The sequence below is a fragment of the Carlito syrichta genome, unplaced genomic scaffold (genome assembly GCF_000164805.1).
Source record: "Carlito syrichta isolate Samal-C Ts95f unplaced genomic scaffold, Tarsius_syrichta-2.0.1 Scaffold311134, whole genome shotgun sequence".
In the NCBI taxonomy this organism is placed as follows: domain Eukaryota; kingdom Metazoa; phylum Chordata; class Mammalia; order Primates; family Tarsiidae; genus Carlito; species Carlito syrichta.
In genome coordinates this window covers 81,254-102,502 of record NW_007255230.1, presented here as the reverse complement: position 1 = coordinate 102,502, position 21,249 = coordinate 81,254, and the positions used below count along the sequence as shown (strand labels likewise).

General features: G+C 42.1%; 1 protein-coding gene across 2 annotated transcripts; it reads right to left on the bottom strand.

The window, feature by feature from the left end:
* Nucleotides 1-3,144: 3,144 nt before the first annotated feature.
* On the bottom strand, nt 3,145-20,491 carry CASP2 (caspase 2). 2 transcript variants are annotated; one of them, XM_008068520.2, is made up of 11 exons: nt 20,327-20,491; nt 17,187-17,337; nt 16,726-16,893; nt 16,501-16,582; nt 15,830-15,921; nt 15,391-15,567; nt 9,505-9,633; nt 9,262-9,352; nt 5,642-5,791; nt 4,398-4,507; nt 3,145-4,237 (listed from the first exon to the last, which is right to left on the bottom strand). In XM_008068520.2, the coding sequence occupies exons 1-11, from the start codon at nt 20,398-20,400 to the stop codon at nt 4,106-4,108; spliced, it is 1,356 nt and encodes a 451-aa protein (XP_008066711.1). In that variant the 5' UTR covers nt 20,401-20,491; the 3' UTR covers nt 3,145-4,105. The 2 variants fall into 2 exon arrangements, 1 of the variants encoding a protein (XP_008066711.1); XR_002482565.1 differs by lacking the exons at nt 3,145-4,237; nt 4,398-4,507; nt 5,642-5,791; nt 9,262-9,352; nt 16,501-16,582 and having other exon boundaries at nt 9,549-9,633; nt 15,830-15,874; nt 16,812-16,893; nt 20,327-20,458.
* Nucleotides 20,492-21,249: the final 758 nt, after the last annotated feature.

Here is a 21,249-nt window from a genome sequence, read left to right as displayed (position 1 = left end):
ACTGAAGTTCAGTGTTAGCTACCTTGCCCAAGGTCTCTGATATCTTCAAAGGCAGAGCCAGCCTCCAACATCAGATCTACTTAATTCTTGAGCCCAGGCCTTTAAACCTACATTTCTTCCTTTTTTCATGACAGAAAGTCTCTGAGCCTCATCTTCCTGTCTGTGGCGAAGATAGAATGGAAAGCTCCGTGCTGAATGACTAGAGCATAGCAAGCACTCGACTGATTACAGCTATTTCTCATGTCTTCCTCCTGAGGTTCCCTCCTGCCCCCCTCCTCTTAGAGATAGGGTCTATGGTGTTCATGCTGGTTTTCAGCTCTTACCCTCGAGCAATCCTCCTGGCTCAGCCTTCTGAGCAGCTGGGACTACAGGCATGCACTACTGCACCTGGCCCCCTTCTTAATATCACAGCTTTGGTTTGATATCCCATTTGTTCCATTTCTTCCTGTTTTCCTTTTCCGCTTAGAACAAACAGGATGGAGAAGAGCAGCAGAGGGCAGCCCCCAGCTCAGAGAGGGATAATTTTAGAAGAGAATCCCCTGGCAGAGGTAAGCAGGGGAATAGAGCTATGAAATTCAACCTCATACCCTTAGTCAAGGGCAGAGGGGCGGGGAAAGACATGGAATCCAGTTGAGACAGATGCTGCTCTGTAATTCCCAAGCATATCACACCTCCAAAAAGCCTTCCTATCCTGAAAATGGGTTTTATTTTACTCCCACCATTCCATTAATTCCTTAACCTGTACTAGTCTTTGTATTCTCCCCTCCTTTGAGGCGATCCCACTGTTTTTTCTTGCAGTACAATTGACTAGTTTCAGTCCGCCTTTCATGCCCTTTTGCCTCCAAAGTTCTTCTGAACCAAATTCCCCTCTATCTGGTGATGTGCTTCAGCTCCACTCAGTCCCTTTTGCTCTACCTAGACAGCCACCTCCTCCTCTGTATTCAACAACTTTCCCCAGGTTCCACAGCTGTTTTCCACCAAAACACTCCCACAGAATTTCCCATCTCGTTTAAACCTCCATAGCCATCTGCCCCGTACTTGCCTTCAAGTATACACTTCAGGTACAATGTACCCTCAAAATACCCAAGCTGAACCAACAGTCCATTGCTCTGATCTCATATATGCTGCCCTAGGATTCTCTTACAATCTATGACCACCCTAGAAAACATTAAATCCAACCTGGACCATGGAAGAAATGAAATTCTACTATCCCCAACCTCCCGTCCTCCTATTCCTGCCCAATCTGCCACTTCAGCCTTCATCCCTTAATCTTTTTTTTTTTTTGAGTTGGAGTCTCACTCTGTCACCCAGACTAGAGTGCAGTGGCCGCTCCCAGCCACTGCAGCCTCAACTGGCTGGGCTCCAGTGATCCTTCCGCCTCAGCCTTCCAAGTAGCCAGAATTACAGGCATGCGCTACCACGCCTGGTTGACTTTTTGATTTATTGTAGAGATGAGGTCTCGCTGCCCAGGTGGGTCTCGAACCCGCGGGCTCAGGCAATCCACCCACCTCAGCCTCCCAAAGGCGCGGGATTACAGGCTGAGCCACCAAGCCCGGCTCCTTAATCTTAATAACCCAGAACCAACACCGTTTGCTAATGATTCTTCCATCTTATCCTACTGTGAGAAATCCCAAGACCATGCCAAATGAGATGGGCCCACACCTGTGTCTGTGTGTGTGTATACATATATATGTATACGCACACACACATGTATATGTAAAAGATGATGGCAGCAGGAGGCGTTTCCAACTCTAGGTGTGGTGGATCTTATGAGGTGGGAAGAATGCTGCAGTTTAAGAAGCTAGGGCCACAAACACATGCAGGCTTCAGAAGATGGAGTATCTAAAGAAACAGGTATCGGGCACAGAGATCAGTAATAAATATGAACATTTATTTGGCACCTGATGGCAATACAAAATCTTGGCAGTGGGAGTGGAAAGGTTTTATCACTCAAATACTTCCATACTATAGTGACCCCAAAGCAGGACTTGGCAGCAAGTCTTCAAACCACCCAGCTCACAGAACAAATATTTATTAAGCACCTTGACTACTACAGGCCTAGCATTTTGCTAGGCACCATGGGAGATGCGAAGGTAAGTGCCTTACAAATATCTTCAAGGACTTAAAAATACCAGTGGATTAAAACAAAACACATGGAAAAACATAGAATACAAATACTAAACTGTGTACTGTCAAAAGGAAAATTTTATCAATACAAATACTAAACTGTGTATGTTGTCAAAAGGAAAATCTTATCAAAAAGTAGGAGTCTAGCTAGGGTTGGCTTGCTTGCTTCCTTCCTCCTTTCATTCAACATTTACTGAGAACCTCCCACTGAGTGCTAGGCTCTGGGTACATAGTGGCAAATACAGAGACAAGGTTCTGCCCTCATCTACAGACTAGTAGGAGAGTTAGTAATAAACAAATAAAACAAGCCTATATATATAAATATAAATTGCGACTAACAACAATGAAGAAAATAGGATGCAGTAATAAACACAGAAGAAGACTGTTTAGAGACAGGATAGCCTGGGAAGGCCTCCAGTGTTTAAATCAAGACTTGAAGAATAAAAATGCCCCCTGAGCCAAGAGCAGTGGGAATGGAGAGTTAAGAAGGCCCAGGATGACAGCAGGAAAGAGTGCTATACATTTGAAAAACTGAGAGGAGACCACTGGGGCTGGAGCTTAGGGAGAAGAGTGACACAACCAGCTTTAATTTAAAAAAATCTAAAACTGAGGCCGGGTGCAGTGGCTCATGCCTGTTATCCAGTACTTTGGGAGGTCCAGGTGGGGAGGATTGCTTGAGCCCAGGAATTCAAGACTAGCCTTGGCAACAGAGAACCCCAACTCAAAACAAAACAAAACAAAATAAATAATAAAAAAATAAAATAACCCAAACTACTTTTTTATATGGAAAATAGACTGGAGAAAGCAAGAATGGAATAAGGTGGCCTTAAAGAACGAAAAGACTTCAGATAAGTGGAGATAAAGATTTCTAGGCAGAATGAATAACAATGTGTACAGCTTCATTGAAATAAAGGTCACAGAAAATCAAAAGGGAGTTTAATACTGAAGCAAAAAGCAGGAACAAGGTACTATGCTACATATTTCAATGGTCCAATGACCCAATGAAGCAGTGTTTTAGACAGATTTGGGGGCAACAGTAAACAGGATGAAAGAAAGGCAAAGGGGAGAGAGAGATGAAGTAGGAGGGTAACAACTAGGGAGCTTTTCTAAAATTCCAGATAAGAGGTACAGGTTGACTGAATGCAAGTGAGAACAGTGAAGAGGAGAAAGGGACATTTCACAAGAAGGAGACACCTATGCAGAAAGGTTAGAGACTGAGAGCATACCATTCTTTCTGGCCTTCTCTGACACTCCCCCCAAGACTCATTTCAGTAACAAAGCTTAGAGAAAGAACAACCAGAGATCTTTGGCACTTCCAAGGGCAAAGATCAATGGGGTACAAACGCAAGGCATCTTGCTTTCAGCCTAAAAGGAGATAGGAGCATCCTTCCACTGAGTGGCCTGGCAGTGCTGAAGCGAACGAATGTACAGGCCACTTGTGCACACAGCAACAGGCTGTCTCTAGTCACGTGTGCCTCTTCAAAGCTAAAGGAAAATGTCTACATTAAATTCGAACACCTTCCAAACTCTCACTCTGGGACAAATAGGGTCAGAAATAAGAAAGAGAAGATAGGAGATGATCTCTGAGACATCTTAACTAATGTAATCAAAGCAATCACTGAAGTGGCACCTACAAAAGCCTGGGGGGCAGGAACTGAACATAAACATGGAGGAACTCACATATCCTCTGCCCACAACCACACTGCATCTACAACGTCACTTGTCAGGCTCTTCAACTGCAGCCAAAACATTCCTGGCAACAGATCCAACCAGAGCCAGGGCTTCAGGGGAGAGCACTTCACAGAGGAGGAGCTGGCCTGGAGTCCTACACACAAAGGTGGAGATGATGTGCACAGGAAACCAGCCTGGGAGATTTCCACATCCCTGAAAGGGAACAGAAATCATGCATCCTGAAAAGGCTCTGGCACACCTCCTGTGGTCTTGGCTTCCATTTGACATGGATGACAGTGAGGTGGCATCACGTGGGAGGGTGTCCTGGGAACAAGTAGAGATGCCGACACAGAGTGCTGCAGTACTCAGACATCTCCTTGCATCGGTGAAACTCTGTGCCGGGGGCGTAGCCTTCACGCTCCTTGATAAGTGCATTTACCTGGAAGGGCAAAATCAATGGCCCAAGCATGAGCACCTTGGGCTTCAGGAAAGCAGTATGCAGAAAGCAAAAAAAGATTATGAAAAGAAATGTGAGCAAGGAGGAAGGCAGAACACTGTGGAGGCATACAGGGTCAAGGAGTCAGTCTGAGCTGAGTTACCTTAACCAGCATGTCAGCCACGTGCATGTCACAAGCCCTTTCTGAGAACACTTGAGTGACAGCCTCAATGTACCAGGAACCTCGTTTGGTGTTCCGCATAGCGGCAGTCCCTGCAAACAGAAGAGCATAAATCACAGTGTGAAGGTCAAGGGATGCCCTCACACAGCTGGATTTCCTAAACTAGACTTTTATGGCATCTGTACCCTCTCCAGTCAAAGCACCCAGCATTAAAAGTGCATATAATCTTTTAATTACTGGTATACCTTGAAGATATTGTGGGTTTGGTTCCAGACCGCTGCAACAAAGCAAATATGACAATAAAGCAAGTCACACAAATGTTCTGGGTTTGCAGTACATTTCAAAGTTATGTTTACACTATACTATAGTCTATTCAATGTGTAACAAAATTATGTCCAAAAAAAATAATGTCTATGCCCTAATAAGGAAATATTTTATTGCTAAAAAATGTTGACAAGAGACATGAAGTGGGCATAGGCTGTTGGAAAAATGGCACTGATAGACTTGCTTGATGAAGGGTTGCCACAAACCTTCAATCTGTAATAATGCAATACAGGCTCAAGTATCCCAAATTTGAAAACTCAAATTCCTTCAAAATCTAAAACATTTTTTTTTTTTGAGTTGAAGTCTTATTCTGTTGCCCTGGCTGGAATGCAGTGACATGATCATGGATACAGCAGCCTCGACCTTCTGGGTTCAGGCAATCATTCTGCCTTAGCCTTCTAAGTAACTGGAACTATAGGCGTGTGCCACCATGCCCAGCTAATTTTCTAAAAAATTTACTGTAGAGACAAGGTCTCACCAAGTTGCCCAGGTTGGTCTTGAACTCCCAGGCTCAGGCAATCCTCTCACCTCTACCTCCCAGAGTGCTGGTGTTATAGGCATGAGCTACCATGCCTAGCCAAAATCTAAAACTTTTATGGCATTGACAGGATACTCAAAGAAATTGCTCACTGGAGCACTCTGGATCTAGAATTTTTGCATTCCAAAATCCCAAAATAATCCGCACTCTGAAACACTTCAGTACTCAGACATCTCCTTGCATCAGTGGAACTCTGTGCTGGGGGTGCAGCCTTCACATTCCTTGATAAGTGCATTCACCTGGAAGGGCAAAACCAATGGGCCAATGCATTTCAGATAAGGCATACTCAATTTGTATTTGCAAAGCATGATGAAGTGCAGTGCAGCAAAAGAAGGCATGACAACTCTTTTGGAACTCAAAGCACCTTTGAGGCAGGCATAGCCACATATCATGTCCGAGCAAGTGGGCAGTCTTATCTTCAGTGACTCTTCTTTACCAGCATCCCTCTCCTCACTCCCAGGGGAACCAGGGTGGCTCTTTCCATCTTGCTGGTCGACCCCACGATCGGTCTCATCTGTACAAAGGCAGACAACAGACAATGATGTTACCTCCTCCCATCTGTCTTGGGCCTGTCACAGGCAAGCTCAAGTTCCTTCCAACTTTGACTAGGAAAAGCCATTTCCAGCTGTTGCCTACACCTGTGGTTGATAAATTTAAAAGATATTAATAATTACTCTCTCAGCATGCCTCCATCCCTCAGAGGGTGCCTACTACAGGCCAGGCACCCTGTGCAAGCACATGCACACATACACGGTCGGAGCAATTCCCTTTCTGTGCAAGGCAGAGAAAATGCCAAATCAAATACATCTGAGTCCATGACTTGCTTGTTCAAGTAGCAGTATACCTGGGAGTTACAGTGCTTTTTCTTGCAACAAACAGGAAAATACTGATACATTTATTATATAAATAAGAACAAACAAATTAGTAAGCTAAAAGTATGGTTACTACATGTATGCTATATAAAAATCACAACCTTGGTTGGGCGTGGTGGCTCAGTCTATAATTGCAGCACTTTAGGAGGCCGAAGCGAGAGGAGTGCCTGACCTGCCCGGGTAACTTGGTGAGACCTTGTCTCTACAGTAAATCACAAAAACTAGCCAGGTGTGGTGGCATACATCTATAGTTCCAGCTACTTGGAAGGCTGAGGCAGAAGGATTGCCTAAGTCCAGCAGGTCAAAGCTGTGGTAGCCATGAGTGTGCCACTGCACTCCAGCCTGGGCCATAAGAGTGAGACTGCAACTCAAAAAAAAAAAAAAAAAAAAAATCGCAATCTCAAACTATATAACAAAATTATAAAACTAAGCATAATTAGCTGTTTCTGTTATTTTTAAAGCACTTATTACTTACTAGTTTCCTAGGAGAAATTACAGCAAGCACCCAAGATTTAAGAACAATTTAAAAGAGGAAAAAAACTTAAAATTGAGAGAATGCAACTATTTTCTCCTACAAAATTGAAAAAGAACACCACTGTTAAATTTTATCAGTAGTTTCTCAACACGCCCTGAGCACAAGCCTAGGCCTTATCTATCCCAAGCTGATTCTTATATTTGAAGTTGCTGTTTTATTTTGGGGGTGGGCAGCAGTGTTATCGGTAGGAAAGAAACAGAGAACTTTCAGGTCAATACACCCAAGGTAAAGGAGTATGTATGCTCTTTTACAGTACTTCCTGCCCTGTGCAGCACTCAAGAGAGCCTAACAAGGGAAGCTTGAAGAATTGTGGGGAAAAGAATTAAGGCTCAAAGGTTCAATATAAATTTATTAAGTGACTGCCATGTGTCAGGCACTGTTTGTATACAGTGGAGAAAAAGTTCTTGCCCTCATGAAGTTCACACTCCAGCTTAGAAGTCAATTGGAGCAGGGGAGGTACTTTTTACAAACATTTATTAACCAAATATAGCAAGATGACAGGTAAGGGCAAATTTTCAAAGGAATGATGGCTACTAATCATCCCTTAAAGAATTTAATTTTAGAGATGTTGAAGAGACAGAAGATTTAGATTACCCCAAAAAAGAGCAATTTCTCCCTATCCAGACTCAACATTGTATATATCTTTGGATATGCCAGGAGAAAATGACCACAATGTATTTTGCTAGCAATGATTCCTAAAGGAAATAGTTGCCAAGTTGAATGTATCCTACAAGAGAAAGGAAAACCTCTCACCTTCATATTGCAGACCCGTTAATCAACAAACCCTACTAGTTCTTTTGTTACAATATCCTCTTATCTGTTTTCTATGTTATTGCTACAGTTTTTTTGACAGATTAACTGCCACCCATTCATTCAACATTTAGAAGTACCACCATGTGTCACACAGTACTCTGGGTCTGGGGATACAGCAGTGAGTGACAAGTTAAATTCCTACCCCATAAGCACTTTCTTTAGGGCAGCCCCAGCTGTGCAACACTTCAGGAAAAAGAACTCATCACATTCTTTCTTAAGCTTCCAACAGCTCTGTTCTATTATCTGTTGAAGTCCAATATCTCAGCTATGCCTAAAGGTTTGTAATCAACTGGATCTATTTCATGTAACCAGCCACATTTCACATCCTACACAGATACTCAGTTTTAAAATCAGGTCTGGGCACTTTTTTTTGAACGGGGGGAGGGGAATACAATGCCATTTTAGTCTTGGTGTGCTTGTCATGTTTCACTGTGAGAGACTGCTATCACAAAACTAAGGAAATCATATTATTCTGGGTCTGAATAAAGCCTTACTTATCCACAAAATCTCTTTAAACTAACCTCACTTAAAATCATCTATTCCTACTGTATACTTCTTCGTATGCACAGTTTATATCTCACTAATTTCATCCTTGCTTCTATGAGGCCTCTAAAATAGTCTCAAGCTGCCTCATAACATATTTGCTTATTTTCCTGGTAGGCTCCTTAGAGAAGCCACATTTTCTTTTGTTTTTGTTGTGGTATCGAGTATAGTCCTAGTCATGCTGTAGAAACTTAGTAAAATATATTCTGTGGCAATATTAGATTAGGGGGGTAATAATATTAGCCATTTACAGTTGGTCACACAATAGATCTAAGAAAATTAATTATTTGATTGTTTGGACAAGCTACTTTTAAAGTAAACTATATGCCCTTTAGGACACCATCATGTTATAAGAGTTATAGCTGGCATTTTGTGTGGCTGTACTAAGAGTACTTACTTGGAACTGTTCCAAGTAAGCCCTTAAATGCATAATTCCACTTAACTATCACAACAACATTATGAAGCAGGTACAATGACATTCTATCTGAAAGAAACTGAGGTAGAGTTTCCTTAGCTTCACAAAACTAGGAAATGTGGAGTCAGGACTTGACTCCGGAGTTTGAGCTCTTAATTACTACTGTTTTCTTCCAGGATGAGAAACACATGTGTTTTCTGAGCCTCATCCCAGTTCTGGTTCTTAAAAGGGTGAAACAGACCACATGTAAGAAAGAAGAGGTACAGAAGCAGCTCACAGAGGAGGAAGAGTCAAAGCTGGCATGGATTCTATACTGCTATCCTGTGTGGTCCACGAATGATAAAGAGAAGAAAGCAAGAGTGGAAGTGTAGGGGAACAGAGAAGTGCAAGGAGAAGTGGCAAGACAGGAGACAAAAACAGGAAGGAGATAAAATGACAGGAAAAGAGACAGATCCAAAAATCCATAACTGAATGAGTAACCAAAAAAAAGGGCACCAAAGTTAAGCGGCACAGAAAAGAGTAAGAGTTCTCAAACAGAAGGCAAAGATGCTGGTAAGAGACTCCTGAGAATAGGATATGGTGGTGCACAGAGAGCTGACCAGCCGGAGAGCCATGGGCTGCCCAAGTCCCAGCACACCCCATGCATCGGGAGACACTTACAGAGTAAGAGAGGCGGTGGCAGCAGTGAACAGAAGAAGGTGCCCAAGGGATCCAATAGCACCTGAGAGGAGCAAACAGGAAAGTGAGAGCTGGTGGGAGGCTGCCCAGAAGCCACCACCCAGGTGCTGGTCTGCCAGGGCACTCACCTCCACGGCAGGCCTGGATGAAGAACATTTTGGGCTTGTTCTGCAGGCTTGGGCAATTGGCATTGTCAAAGAGCTGAAAAATCTCCTGCAGCTGCCAGAAAAAAAACAAGGGAGAAGGGAGGTTAAGTAATCAGAGGGGCCTCCTGAAGTCCTACACACACAGGGGCACCATCACCAGAAAGATGGGCAGGTGGGAGGTAAAGCGGCTTAGTTTAACAATTAGCTTCCAAAGATTATACGCACCTGGAGCAGCTTGCCATCCACACCAAAGATGGCACCGTCTACACCATGCGAGAGGAGAGCCACAATGCAAGAGTCCATGATGCGGTGTGCAGGCAACTGTGCAAAACTCTGGAGTTTCTCTTGCATTTCCTAGGAAAAAGGGCATCTTTTAGTGTTGCTCACTGTAGTCAGCACCAATTTTTTGTTTGTTTGAAACCCTAAGCTATTAGAAGATAATTTTCTTTTTTGCACATTCCTGTAGTCAATGATGACAGAGTCAGAAACCCTTTAAGAGACTAAAGAAAGCTATGGACTCACCAGAGAAATGAACATGACCTCAGACACAAAATTCTGAATTAATTAAAAGTTGATCAGTTCATGATTAGCTTTGTTAGTAATTGCTTTAATAGGAGTTCTTTGCCTATTCTCCTATTAAAGCAATTACTAACAAAGCTAATCATGAACTGGCCAACTTTTAATTAATTCCCTGATCATAACTAGATCCTTTATTAGACCAAGTGTCCTTATATATAAATGATACAAAGGGAACAACTAGAGGAGCTGTGAATAAGTAACATACCTATCCACCTACAAGAAAATAAACTGCTTTGTGACAAAGAATTTCTGTCTGGATTTCTTTTTTTGAGTCAGAGTCTCACTCTGCTGTCCAGGCAGGAGTGCAATGGCACACTGATGACTCAATGCAACCTCCTACTCCTGGGCTCAAGTGAACCTCCTGCATCAGCCTCCTACATAGCTAGGATTACAGGCACATGTCACCACACCCGGTTATTTTATTTTATTTTTCGTAGAAACGAAGTCATGCTTTGTTGCCTAAGCTGGTCTCTAACTCCTGAGTTCAAATAATCCTCCCGCCTGTGACTCCCAAAGTACTGGTATTACAGGCTTGAGCCACCACGCCTGGCCCTGACATTTTAAGTACCCAAGAGACAGTCATGATCTCTATATGAAATGCTTTGCTCTGGGAAGAGCACACAGTGAAGGATTCTATACAGGCCAGTGATTATACATACATGGGCTCTGGGGTCAATCCTACCTAGGTTTGAACCCTGGGTTCATAAACTGGAATTAATTATTTAGCCCCTCAAGGCTTTAATTCTACTCTGTAAGAAAGTAATTATGAGCAAATGTCTCTAAGTTTGTGAAGATTAAATAAAATATTACATAGGACTTACTACTGTGTCTGAGACATACTGCAAAAATCTGCCATTATTTTAGGATGTATGTTTAATAAAGTTATTTTTTTTCCCCAAAGAAACTTACCACTGGTCAACATTGTAGTCCTACTTAGAATTTTATTCTTGTTTGTGCTTTTTTGTTGTTGTTGTTGTTTTAAAGACAGGGTCTTGCTATGTAGCCCAGGTTGCAGTGCAGTAGCTATTCACAGGCACAATCCCACTATCAATCAGCAAAGCAGTCTTTTTTTTTTTTTTTTTTTAAATTAAACTCTACCATTCTAGGAAGCACAGGAGTTTTGACCCGCTCCACTTCTGCTCCAGGCCAGTTCACTTCTCTGTAGACAACCTGGTGGTCTCCCACTCATGGAAGGTCACCATATCGATGCTGAAATTAGTATGGACACCTGACTGGTTTAGTGAACTACAAGCTACCCTCTGGTTTAGTGAGCTCAAGTTATCCTCCTGCCTCATTCTCCCGAGTAGCTGGGATTATAGGTACATGCCACCATACCCAGTGAATCTTGCACACATGTAAGTTGCCATACATGATTACCACTACCTGAAGCATTTGGTTTATTCAACAGAAAGTTATACCATACCTAATAGTTAAAAATCTGGCATAAATCTTTAAACCTTTATCTCCCTCTACAACTCAAGATGTCTGGGATGAGATCTCTCCTGAGATGAGCAGAGAGAAAACAAGTTCATTTTATTATAAATTTGAATGAAATATAATGAAATGAATATACTATCTAGGTAGAACCATTACAAAATACACATATTTAAAATTTACCACACACACTCTCAAAAAATAAAAAGCACACTTGTAGTGGTTCTCAAACTGTGGTCCCTAAAGCAGCAAAACAGCATTATCACCCAAGAACTTGTAAAAAATGTGAAATTGTGGGCTCCAGCAAACTGTGTTTTCGTAAGCTGTCCAGGCCAGGTGCAGTGGCTCACACCTGTAATATCAGCACTTTGGTAGGCTGAGAAAACCAGGGGCTCTAAACCATCCTGGGCAACACAGTGAGACCTTGTGTCTCTTAAAAAAAAAAACAAAAACTCAAAAAACCGAAAGTCTGAAATATAACTGGAAATGGAAACTGGGTTTGTTGGAAAAGTATTAATATTTTCTGGGTAAATAGAAGCAAACTAAAATAATGGAAATATTAAGGTAATAAAAGATATCCAAAATTCATCTGTTTCAAAAACATGTAATTTGCAGGGAATACATAACTGTGAATGTTCCTCTGGAACTGATCATAATAGAATCTAACATATAATAGTTAAAGAAGTTAATTTTGCTCAGAGAAGAAAATAAAAATGACATACTTGGGCACCTAATCATGAGCATTTTGAATTTAGATTATTAGGTCAGTTAATACAGAACAAGGCCCAAAGACAGAACACACACTTTGCAACTGAACTTAGACTAAACTATCCAATAAATGGGGATTAATCATTTGGAGAAATCTTTTCACAAGTAGCGTACTTTAAAATATAATCTGTAGATTTATTTCTAATAAAAGTACAGTACTTCTATAAACAGCAAGGTTCTTAACTGTTGCAAATGTTTTTGAATGGAGGTTGGGAGACACATGAAGAAAATACCTGTATAAATTACATACAAAATTGTATGGGTAGCCACATTTTCCAGGAATGACCCAAAGCTTATCCCTAAATTTCAAAGCAGTCTGTGACCCAAGTGCAAGTTTAAATACAATACCATATGGTAAAAAAGAAATCTGTCACTTTAAAATGCATCTCATTTCCCAACATATGGTAAATTCTAATTCTAGAACTAGTATCTTTATGAGGCAGATGCAATGAAAATTTTATGACAAAGAGAAGCTCAAAACATACTTGGGCAGTGAAAATACCAGTGTTCTCTCCCATACTATCAAGAGAAAATTATCTAAGACTAATTATACTATTTCCTATCTTTATTTTTATTTACCTTCTATTTTTATTTCACCCAGGCTAGAATGCAGTGGCACAATCTCAGCTCACCACAGCCTCAACCTCCTGGGCTCAAGTGATCCTTCCACTTCAGCCTCCCAAGTAGTTGGGACTACAGGTGTGTGCCACCATGCCTGGCTAATTTAAAAACTTTTTTTTTTTTTTGTAGAGATGAAGTCTCACTATATTGTCCAGGCTGGGGTTGAACTCCTGGCCTCAAGTGATCCTCCCACCTTAGCCTCTCAAATGCTGGGATTACAGGCATAGCTAGGATTACAGAACCACCACACCTGGCCCTATTTCCTATTTTTAAATGGAATTTATTGCTAAAGTCAAAAAGATTTGATGGGGAAAAAAGGAGGATCTTAATTTTTTTGGTTCTGTTTCTTTGCACACAAAATAATTATAAGAGTCTCTTGAGAGTTTCCATCAGGAAAAGAGTATTCTGTGCAGATGCTCAATGCACCAAATTACGATACCTATTGTGACTACCTGGTATATAATGTACATAATTCTTTTCCATACAACGTCTTCCCTGCCTAGGATGGCTTCACCACTCCTCTATGCTTTAACTTCTATCCTTCAAGGCCACATTAAGGTCCATCTCCTCCAGTCATCTTTCTGACTATTTCTACCAAGGCATTTCTTCTTAACTACTATAGAAGATGCTATCTCTGATCTTCCTTGGTCCTTAAGAATATAAGAGAATATGCTTCCTTTTCTGCTGATGTCAAGACCTAACTGAAATCTCTTGAACTCCAGGCCTACTTTTTAAAAATCTCTAGTAGCTCACATAACTCCTATTATAAGACACTCAAAATTGAACTCCACTGTAATTCCAGTCACAGAACAATGTAACTAGAGAATTCAAATCCAGTAGGTTCTTGAATTTGTATCAGGTTTAGCAGGAATGGCACTTGTGAATTGGGCTCATAAACTCACCAAATCTGAATGTCTCTGAAAAAACAGCAGTATACATTGACTTGGTGACTATTATATCTTTAACTACTAGACACGTTAAGATTCCTTGTCAATTTGAAAACCATAACATATAGATTTCTAGTAAAAGAAATGGCTAGATCAAAACCCTCAAGAAAACATACATAGTGTACATTTTGTTAAATGACTTTCAGCAGAAATTCTGGCTGATATCCTACCCTTGTGCCGTTCACGTCCAGCAGACCTCTCAGAAAAGTGTATAACCTACTTGAATACTTGGTGACTGAAGAAGCTGTTCCTGCCATGGCTTTCAAGCAAAGGTTTGTCTGTTACTTTGCATGAACCACTATAGGGAAGCTGGCAAAAACAGCCTTGAAAGGACAATAGCCAGGTGCCTACCAAATTGGCCTTGCCAAAAGTATAGCAAATGCACATCTATTCCCACAGAAATACAGATGAGAAGCAGAAATGAAGACCTTAGACAATGATGAATGCAAAACAAAGATCCTCTACCTCAAGAGATGTAAGTGAATCTCTTAGAAATTTTAATTTCATCACTGACAACCCCAAAGGCAAGTTTAAGTAAGTATTATGATTCTGGAATCAAAATAAAGAATTAATAAAACTCTACAATTAGGCTATTATTGACTTCAAAACAGAAAGCCTAAAGGCAACTAATATACAGCTCAGTAACAGAGGTTAACGAGGAATAACCCATAATGAAAATGCTTAGGATTCATGGGAATCTAGTCCAGAAATAATCTATTTTAAGACATGACTTATGGTCATACAACTGTTAAGAATAAAGAAGTCCCCCATGTGTTAATTCATTAGACTGCCACCAAATAGTATTTACCGGGACTATTCTAGCAAACTTTCATTTGCCAGAATTTTATCTGCCAATTATGATTAAACAATACTTGTAGAACCAACGCTACTGCCCCTTGAAAGTGAACCAGAAAAAGAAAACATGGTCTATATACACGATGAAGTATCACGTAGCCACAAAGAACAAAATTATTTACTTCATAAAGAAGTAAATGTTCTGTGTAGTCTTTGCAGCAAATTGGATGGAGTTGGAGTTGGAGACCATTATACTTAGTGATCTATCACAGAAACAAAGAACTGAATACCACATGTTTTCACTAATAGGTGGAACCTGAACATTAATCACATTAGCACAAGGGAGGGATGGGCAGTCGCTGGGCACTGCTGGTGGCAATGGGGGGTTGGGGGTGGCACATAACAACACAAAGGGTACCTGTTCCTAGACCAAGAGGTGTGAGGGCCAATTGGATGCCCAAACTTCACAGGCATGCAGCCTGCTTGTGTAGTTAATCCTTACTTATACCCTACATCTCCATAGTAAAATAAAATTTAATTATAATAAAAAAGAAAACTAAACAACAATTGGAGTCCTAAGTAGCAATATCAACTAAGAAGTAAATGTTCTGTGTAGTCCTGGTTTATAAACATCTTTTATGCATTGGTTAGATGAAACACTGTGTCATATCACTTCCTGAGTAACTGGGAATCAAGTTTCTGAACATGTAAAAGTGAGTACCCAACCCTGGACTATTATTACTCTATAAAAACCCAGCTACCCTGAGACATCAACATTGAAACAGCTGTCTGGCCATAATTCATTTCCATTAGATTGCAATGTGAGAGGTAGAACAGAGTGAGTAAAAAGGTAAGGAGAGTAAACTGTAAGACAGATCCCAGCAAGCACAAGAGCAACAGAAGTCTCTGGCCCCAAAGTGCTGCCCAGTCTGTTAATTTACATATCAGTTTTTCCTGACCCAGGTACCTGTGCAGTCTGGTCATGTAACACATGGATGTCGTAGCCCAAAAGCTTGAAGAGGGTGACTAGAGTACTGTGGTCCACATCCCCTCCAGAGCGAAATTCCAGGTCCTTCTCTCCAGTGAAGTGCACATTGCTCAGCACCAGTGCGAGGCCACGAGGCCGAGACTGCAACCTATAGGCCTGGGGAAGGGATGCCAATTAGACCACAAGCTTCTTGATGACATGATTCCCTCGCTAGACTAGACAATTAAAGCAAACAAAGGTATCATATTCTTAATTCCACTAGGTGAAAATAAAAAAAGGCCCACAGAAGGCATTCAATCAGCAACAATTTTCTGACTAATAAAGCCATAACAAAATGTATATGTAAACTTGGTTCAGATGCCCAGGAAGGGTATCTCATTTCCCAACTCTTTTCTTCTTGTCATTATGCAAAACTTACCAGTTGGTGGTGTATTTGATAAAACTCAGGAGTGCAAGGCTTCACCTGAAGGGATGGAGGACCATCTCCATTGTCCAGGGAATGTTCCACATCTGTGGTATAGACAGAAAGTCAAAAAACTAGTATATAATTTAAGTATCAATCCCAGTATGTCATTACACCTTCAGGTACCCCTCTGAAATGGGTTTTGATAAATACTGGGTCTCTCTCACTTCTCGAATTATAAGCACCCCGAGGGCAGAGACCCTGTTAGCTTTAGCACCAGTGGGTCCTCTGTACCTACTTTGCATGTAGCAGGTACTCAACTTGCTGACTGACTGACTGGGCTATCTCATAAGAACCTGGTTCTAATCCCTCAGTTACTCCATTGGCAGGCGGGTGGCCTCAAATGTGGGTCTTTTTTCATTCAGTTTTATAGATGAGACAGGCCAATCGTGTAGGAATTTTCTACCTGTATAAGTTGTTGCTCAAAGGGCCAATTACATAAATAATATCTGTAATGGAAGGGAAATGGGACCAATGAATACCTCATCTAAACTATCCTACTAGTCCCTAGCAAATTCACTGAGAATTGTTCCCAATACAAAATACATCTCATGTTAGGGCAAAGCCAGATACCAGAAAAAAGAGAAGCCAATTTATGGGACTTCCTTTATCCCACCAATTCTCACCTGTCGACAGGCGGAGCTGCTTGTGAGGGGGACAGGACTCACACACCGGGAAAGAGAGACTCAAGTCGTAGTCACAGCTCAACTGTAAAAAATCAGGACTCACCATGATAGACCTTAGGGATATGGTCCAGTCCAAATACAACAAAGTCTCCCCACCCTGTCTGAAAAATTCCTTTCAAGTCAAACTAGCCCTTCCCAGCACAGCACATTTCAAGGGCTGCATACCGGTGGAAGCATCTGCTGAAGACCAGAGAGGGTTGTGAGCAACAAATCCTCCAGGTGACCTTGCTTGGTCTCCCTTAGTGCTATACAGAAGGCATCAAAAGCTTGGGGACCCCTTTTGGGCAGCAAGTTGAGAAGTTCCACATTCTGGCTGAAACTGCCCACTTTGGCCTGAGATACAAGAATAAAACATGAAATTATATTTACTCATCTAGCTATAATTCTATTTCTCCACATGTGCTTCCTAGTAGTATCCTCATCCACTTCAATAATTCCTTTTATAGAAAAAGTATGAACAGGTGAAATCCTTTCCATTCTTCTTGAATTATGTATCTTTTCTGTCAAATGCTCTAGAAAGGCATTTCCATTTTCTTAGTAAGGCACTATATCCTTTCCACACTTTATCATGCTCAGTTTCTACACCTACGATCAATTTATCTTAACTTCTTTCTGCCTCCAGATACCTGGATGAGCTCCCTCATTTCCAAGGTGATGATGTCCTTCTCCAGAAGATGTTCTAACAGTTCACTCAGCAACAGCTGTTTGGCTAGCACTACTCGGTTCTTTTTTAGAGTTTCCTGATGGTCAGGATGCATGCCACACACTCCCAGTATCCTACAGATAAAAGGTAGAGGGAAAGACTGTTAAGTACAAAATTTGGGACAGAAGAGAAAAGAGGCACCAGCAGGAAGAACAAAAAAATAGGACTTAAAATAACCAAGACTTCTGAATCTGGTTAAATCAAAGATGTACTAGGTAAGCAGCAACACATTGATCGTAAGGAAATGATGTATAACTCTTTATGGTAGAATTATGGTTTGATTCTTTATAATTCCCTTTCAAATATCCGCTTCAACTAAAACTATCTGAGATGAATGATCTAAGGGAAGAAAATGTCTCTTAAAATAATACACACAAGCACACATGTTCATGAGAGAAAATACTTCTGTCTGACAGACCGATTAAGATAATTATTCCAGAAAACATTTCACACTGTCTAGGCTGCTGAAAGTAATGTAAGTTTAAAATGATCTTGGGTGAGAAATTAAATAATTTAATGCAGTGGCAACAACTCAAGTCAATGGCCAACTTTAATAGAAAACGACACATACACATACACTCTCACTAGCCTACTTATACAAATTATAACTCTGTGTGTGTGCGTGTGTGTGTGTGTATTTTTTTTAGTCAGAGTCTCACTGTCGCAATGGCGTGCTCACAGCCACTGCAGCCTCAACCTGCTGGTTAAGGCGATCCTTCCACCTCAACTTTCCAACTAGCTAGAACTACAGGCATGTGCCACCACACCTGGCTAATTTTTTTGATTTATTATTGAGACAAGGTCTCGCCATGTTGCCCTGGCTGGTCTCAAGCAATCCTCTTGCTTCTGCCTCCCAAAGTGCTGGGAATACAGGAGTGAGCCACCACACCTGGCTAAAAATTATAACTATAATTTAAAAATTTTAAGTTCCTGTAATAAAACAACACTAGAAATGATCAAAGTCCTGTAAATTGTGGAAAAGTACAAAGTATGGCAGAAAATCACAGTAAATACCAATCATAAGCACAAGTAACAGAATTTGAAATCACTTAGAATCAAAGAAAGTAATGATTAAAATATTCTGGCAATTTAATTTACTAAGGATGCCTTTATTTCAATGATTCCCTGGTTTTGTTATTGGCTTGCAAAGAGCTCATCTACTTATAAACTAAAAGAATTCCATTTCCTATATGTCATCTAGTTTATATTAACCCAGAGCTCTCTAGCCTGCTTAGACAGTTTCCAAATGCATAACAATAAGAGCCTCACAGCAGTGAGAAAAATAGATAATAATTTCAGTTTACTATTTAAAAACGCATCCTGATTTCAAAGATGTCAAAATGGGGTGGGGTTGCATCTCAGAGTCAGTGAAATACTTGGGTTAGAAATTTATTGGCAGAGGGAAAAGTAAGGTCCTGGAGGAACTGAGAAAACCAAAAAGACAAGTAGGATCTTAAGACAGAAAGTAGGCTGAAAGCAATCAATAAATTTTTGGTTTGGGACAGCGAGTCTGAAACTCTTATTTTAACTTCTTTCTGTTCTACTGTAGTATTTCTGCTAAAAACTTGCTACAAAAACAAACTCTACATAAATTTTAAAAAAATTAAGAATTACTTTAAAAACACATCAAGGCCAGGTGCGGTGGCTCACGCCTATAATCCCAGCACTTCAGGGGGGCCAAGGTGAGAGGATTGTCTGAGCCCATGGGCTCAAGACCAGCCTGGGCAACTTGGTGAGACCTCATCTATACAATAAATTAAAAAATTAGCCAGGCATGGTGGCACGTGCCTATGGTTCCAGCTACTTGGAAGGCTGAAGTGGAAAGACCACCTGAGCCCAGCAGGCCGAGGCTGCGGTGGCCATGAGTGTGCCACTGCATTCCAGACTGGGTGGCAGAGTGAGACTCTGACTCAAAAAACAAAAACAAAACCACACACATCAAAGCAGTAACAGTGACATATATAACCTCTATTGAAAATAAGACAATATTGCAGCCAGATTCTTTAGGAAATATAACCAATAATGGATCAGATTTTTTTCCTTTAGTTTACCAGTAGCATTCTGTCCTTCAAACTTTCTCTTCCCTTGGTTTCCATGACAGTATTCTCTGAGTCTTCCCTCTGCCTACCATATTCCTGTTTCCTTCAGAGGGCCTTTGGCCTGCCTCTAAATGTGGACACTCCAGCAAGACTCCCCCTAAAAGAGCCTTTTCCTAAGCAGTCTCATCCATACTCACAACTTACCAACTGACCCACAGTTCTTAACTCTCTCAAGTTTCAGACTTGTATTTTTAATTAACAACTCTTCAGTTTTAATCTGAAGCATGATACACCCACAGCACACGCATCCTTTTCTCCATTTCACACTATGGGAAAAGCCTTAAATGTGAACATTACAAAAGCCTCCATTACTTAGAATACCAGGGCACATCTGAAATGGGAGAAGGTGGAGAAAAGGACACCAAAGAAGGGCGTTCTTAAATCTGAATGCTGTGTTCTTCTGCAGGTTCCCCTTCAGGGTCTTGGCCAAAAAAGCATTAAAATATGTTCTCCTGGGTGAAGCCTACCATGAAATGGAATAACCAGAACGGAGGCACTGACACTTGGAACCACAGAAACAACCTTGTCCTGTCAAACTACTCAACTCTCAAAACCTTTGTTGACTTCTTTAAAAATCTGGTCATTCTACGCAAAGCAATGCTGGTCATGATACAGTCAATACAAATCAAATGCACAACAGGCAGAGGACCGAGGTCTGCAGAAGGCCCCAGGGGTTTTTAAGAAGACAGAGTACGGTTCCTGGTAAGGGAACCAGAGAAAAGCATGGAGAATCTTTAAAAGAAACCGAACTGGAAATCTGGCAGAACTGGAAAGAACTCGCCTTATTCAGAGCCCTCGTGGACTGGACAAAGGGAACCTGGGGCAGCCTTTGCTCACGAGCGAGAGAGCCAAGAGGCACGCCCGCGCGCCCCAGCGCCGAAACAGGCTCGGAGCTGCAGGGCTAGAAGCCGCGCCCCCCTTCTTTGGGCTCCACCAAGGATCCCAAAGACCCTTCCCCACTCACCTGCGCCCTCTATCAGCGGCCATCAGCCCCTTCTCCTGGAGCGCGGGTCGAGAGCCAGCGCTCGGCGCCGCCATTTTCCGCTTTTCCCGGGCTCTGCACGTACCGCCCACGACCCAAACAAACAGTAGGTAGTCACTTTCTCGGCATGCCGCCCCCGGCCTCAGATGCACATTGCGCCTGCGCCCTGCCGTCCCCCGCCCCTCCCCGCCGCCAGCCCGGCTCCGCCCCCACCGCCGCCGGTGCGTGCGCAGGCGCAGAACTCTCGCCGTGGCCGCGCCGTCCAACGGGGTGAGAGAAAGCGAGAGGCGGAAAGGGAAAAGGCGGGAGAAGGGACCGGCCCGGCCTATCTGGAGATCCGATTGGCTGTCGATTCCCGCGGAAATCACCCTGGCACTTCTCACTCCTGCCCCGCCTATTGTACTAGCTTTACGGAGCGAGGTGTGGCCAGACTTTTTGCTTTATTAAAGCTGAGCTGTTGGGGCGAAGGTGCGGAGAAGATGGAGAGCGGGAGGAGGTGCTGGACAAGTGCTCATGCGGTGAATAAAGGTTGGCGTGCAGAGTGCGGCGTCAGTGATGGGTTGGCAGCTCCCACAGTTGCCGAAACCTGCATCGGAGCCGCTGCATGTAATTCCAGAAAATCTGGTGTTCCCTATTGCGATCTGAGGAAGCAGGACAAGAGGCTGGGGTGAAACCCTAGCTGTCAGAGCAGAGCGCGAGAGGGAAGCTGAAGCGGCCCTAGGGCTCCGTAATAGATGATTCAAGAGAGAGTTGAAACCGCCTACATAAAATTAACATAGGGCTCCGGGATAGAAACTGTAGAAGGGACAGCTGTGCAGAAGGTGCAGCAGAAATTAACAAGTCTGTTGGTTTGCAAAGATACTTCAGTATGAGTTCAATTGACTATCTTCATGTCCTGACTGGGG

What these genes read in the sequence shown, in the direction of transcription:
- CASP2 (XM_008068520.2), bottom strand. Translation starts at nt 20,400, where the DNA reads ATGGCGGCGCCGAGCGCTGGCTCTCGACCCGCGCTCCAGGAGAAGGGG. An exon ending in GCCGCTGATAGAGGGCGCAG is followed by an intron (nt 17,338 to 20,326) that starts GTGAGTGGGGAA and finishes TTTTATCTGTAG; the next exon opens with GATACTGGGAGTGTGTGGCA. An exon ending in GCAGCTCCGCCTGTCGACAG is followed by an intron (nt 15,922 to 16,500) that starts GTGAGAATTGGT and finishes TCTATACCACAG; the next exon opens with ATGTGGAACATTCCCTGGAC.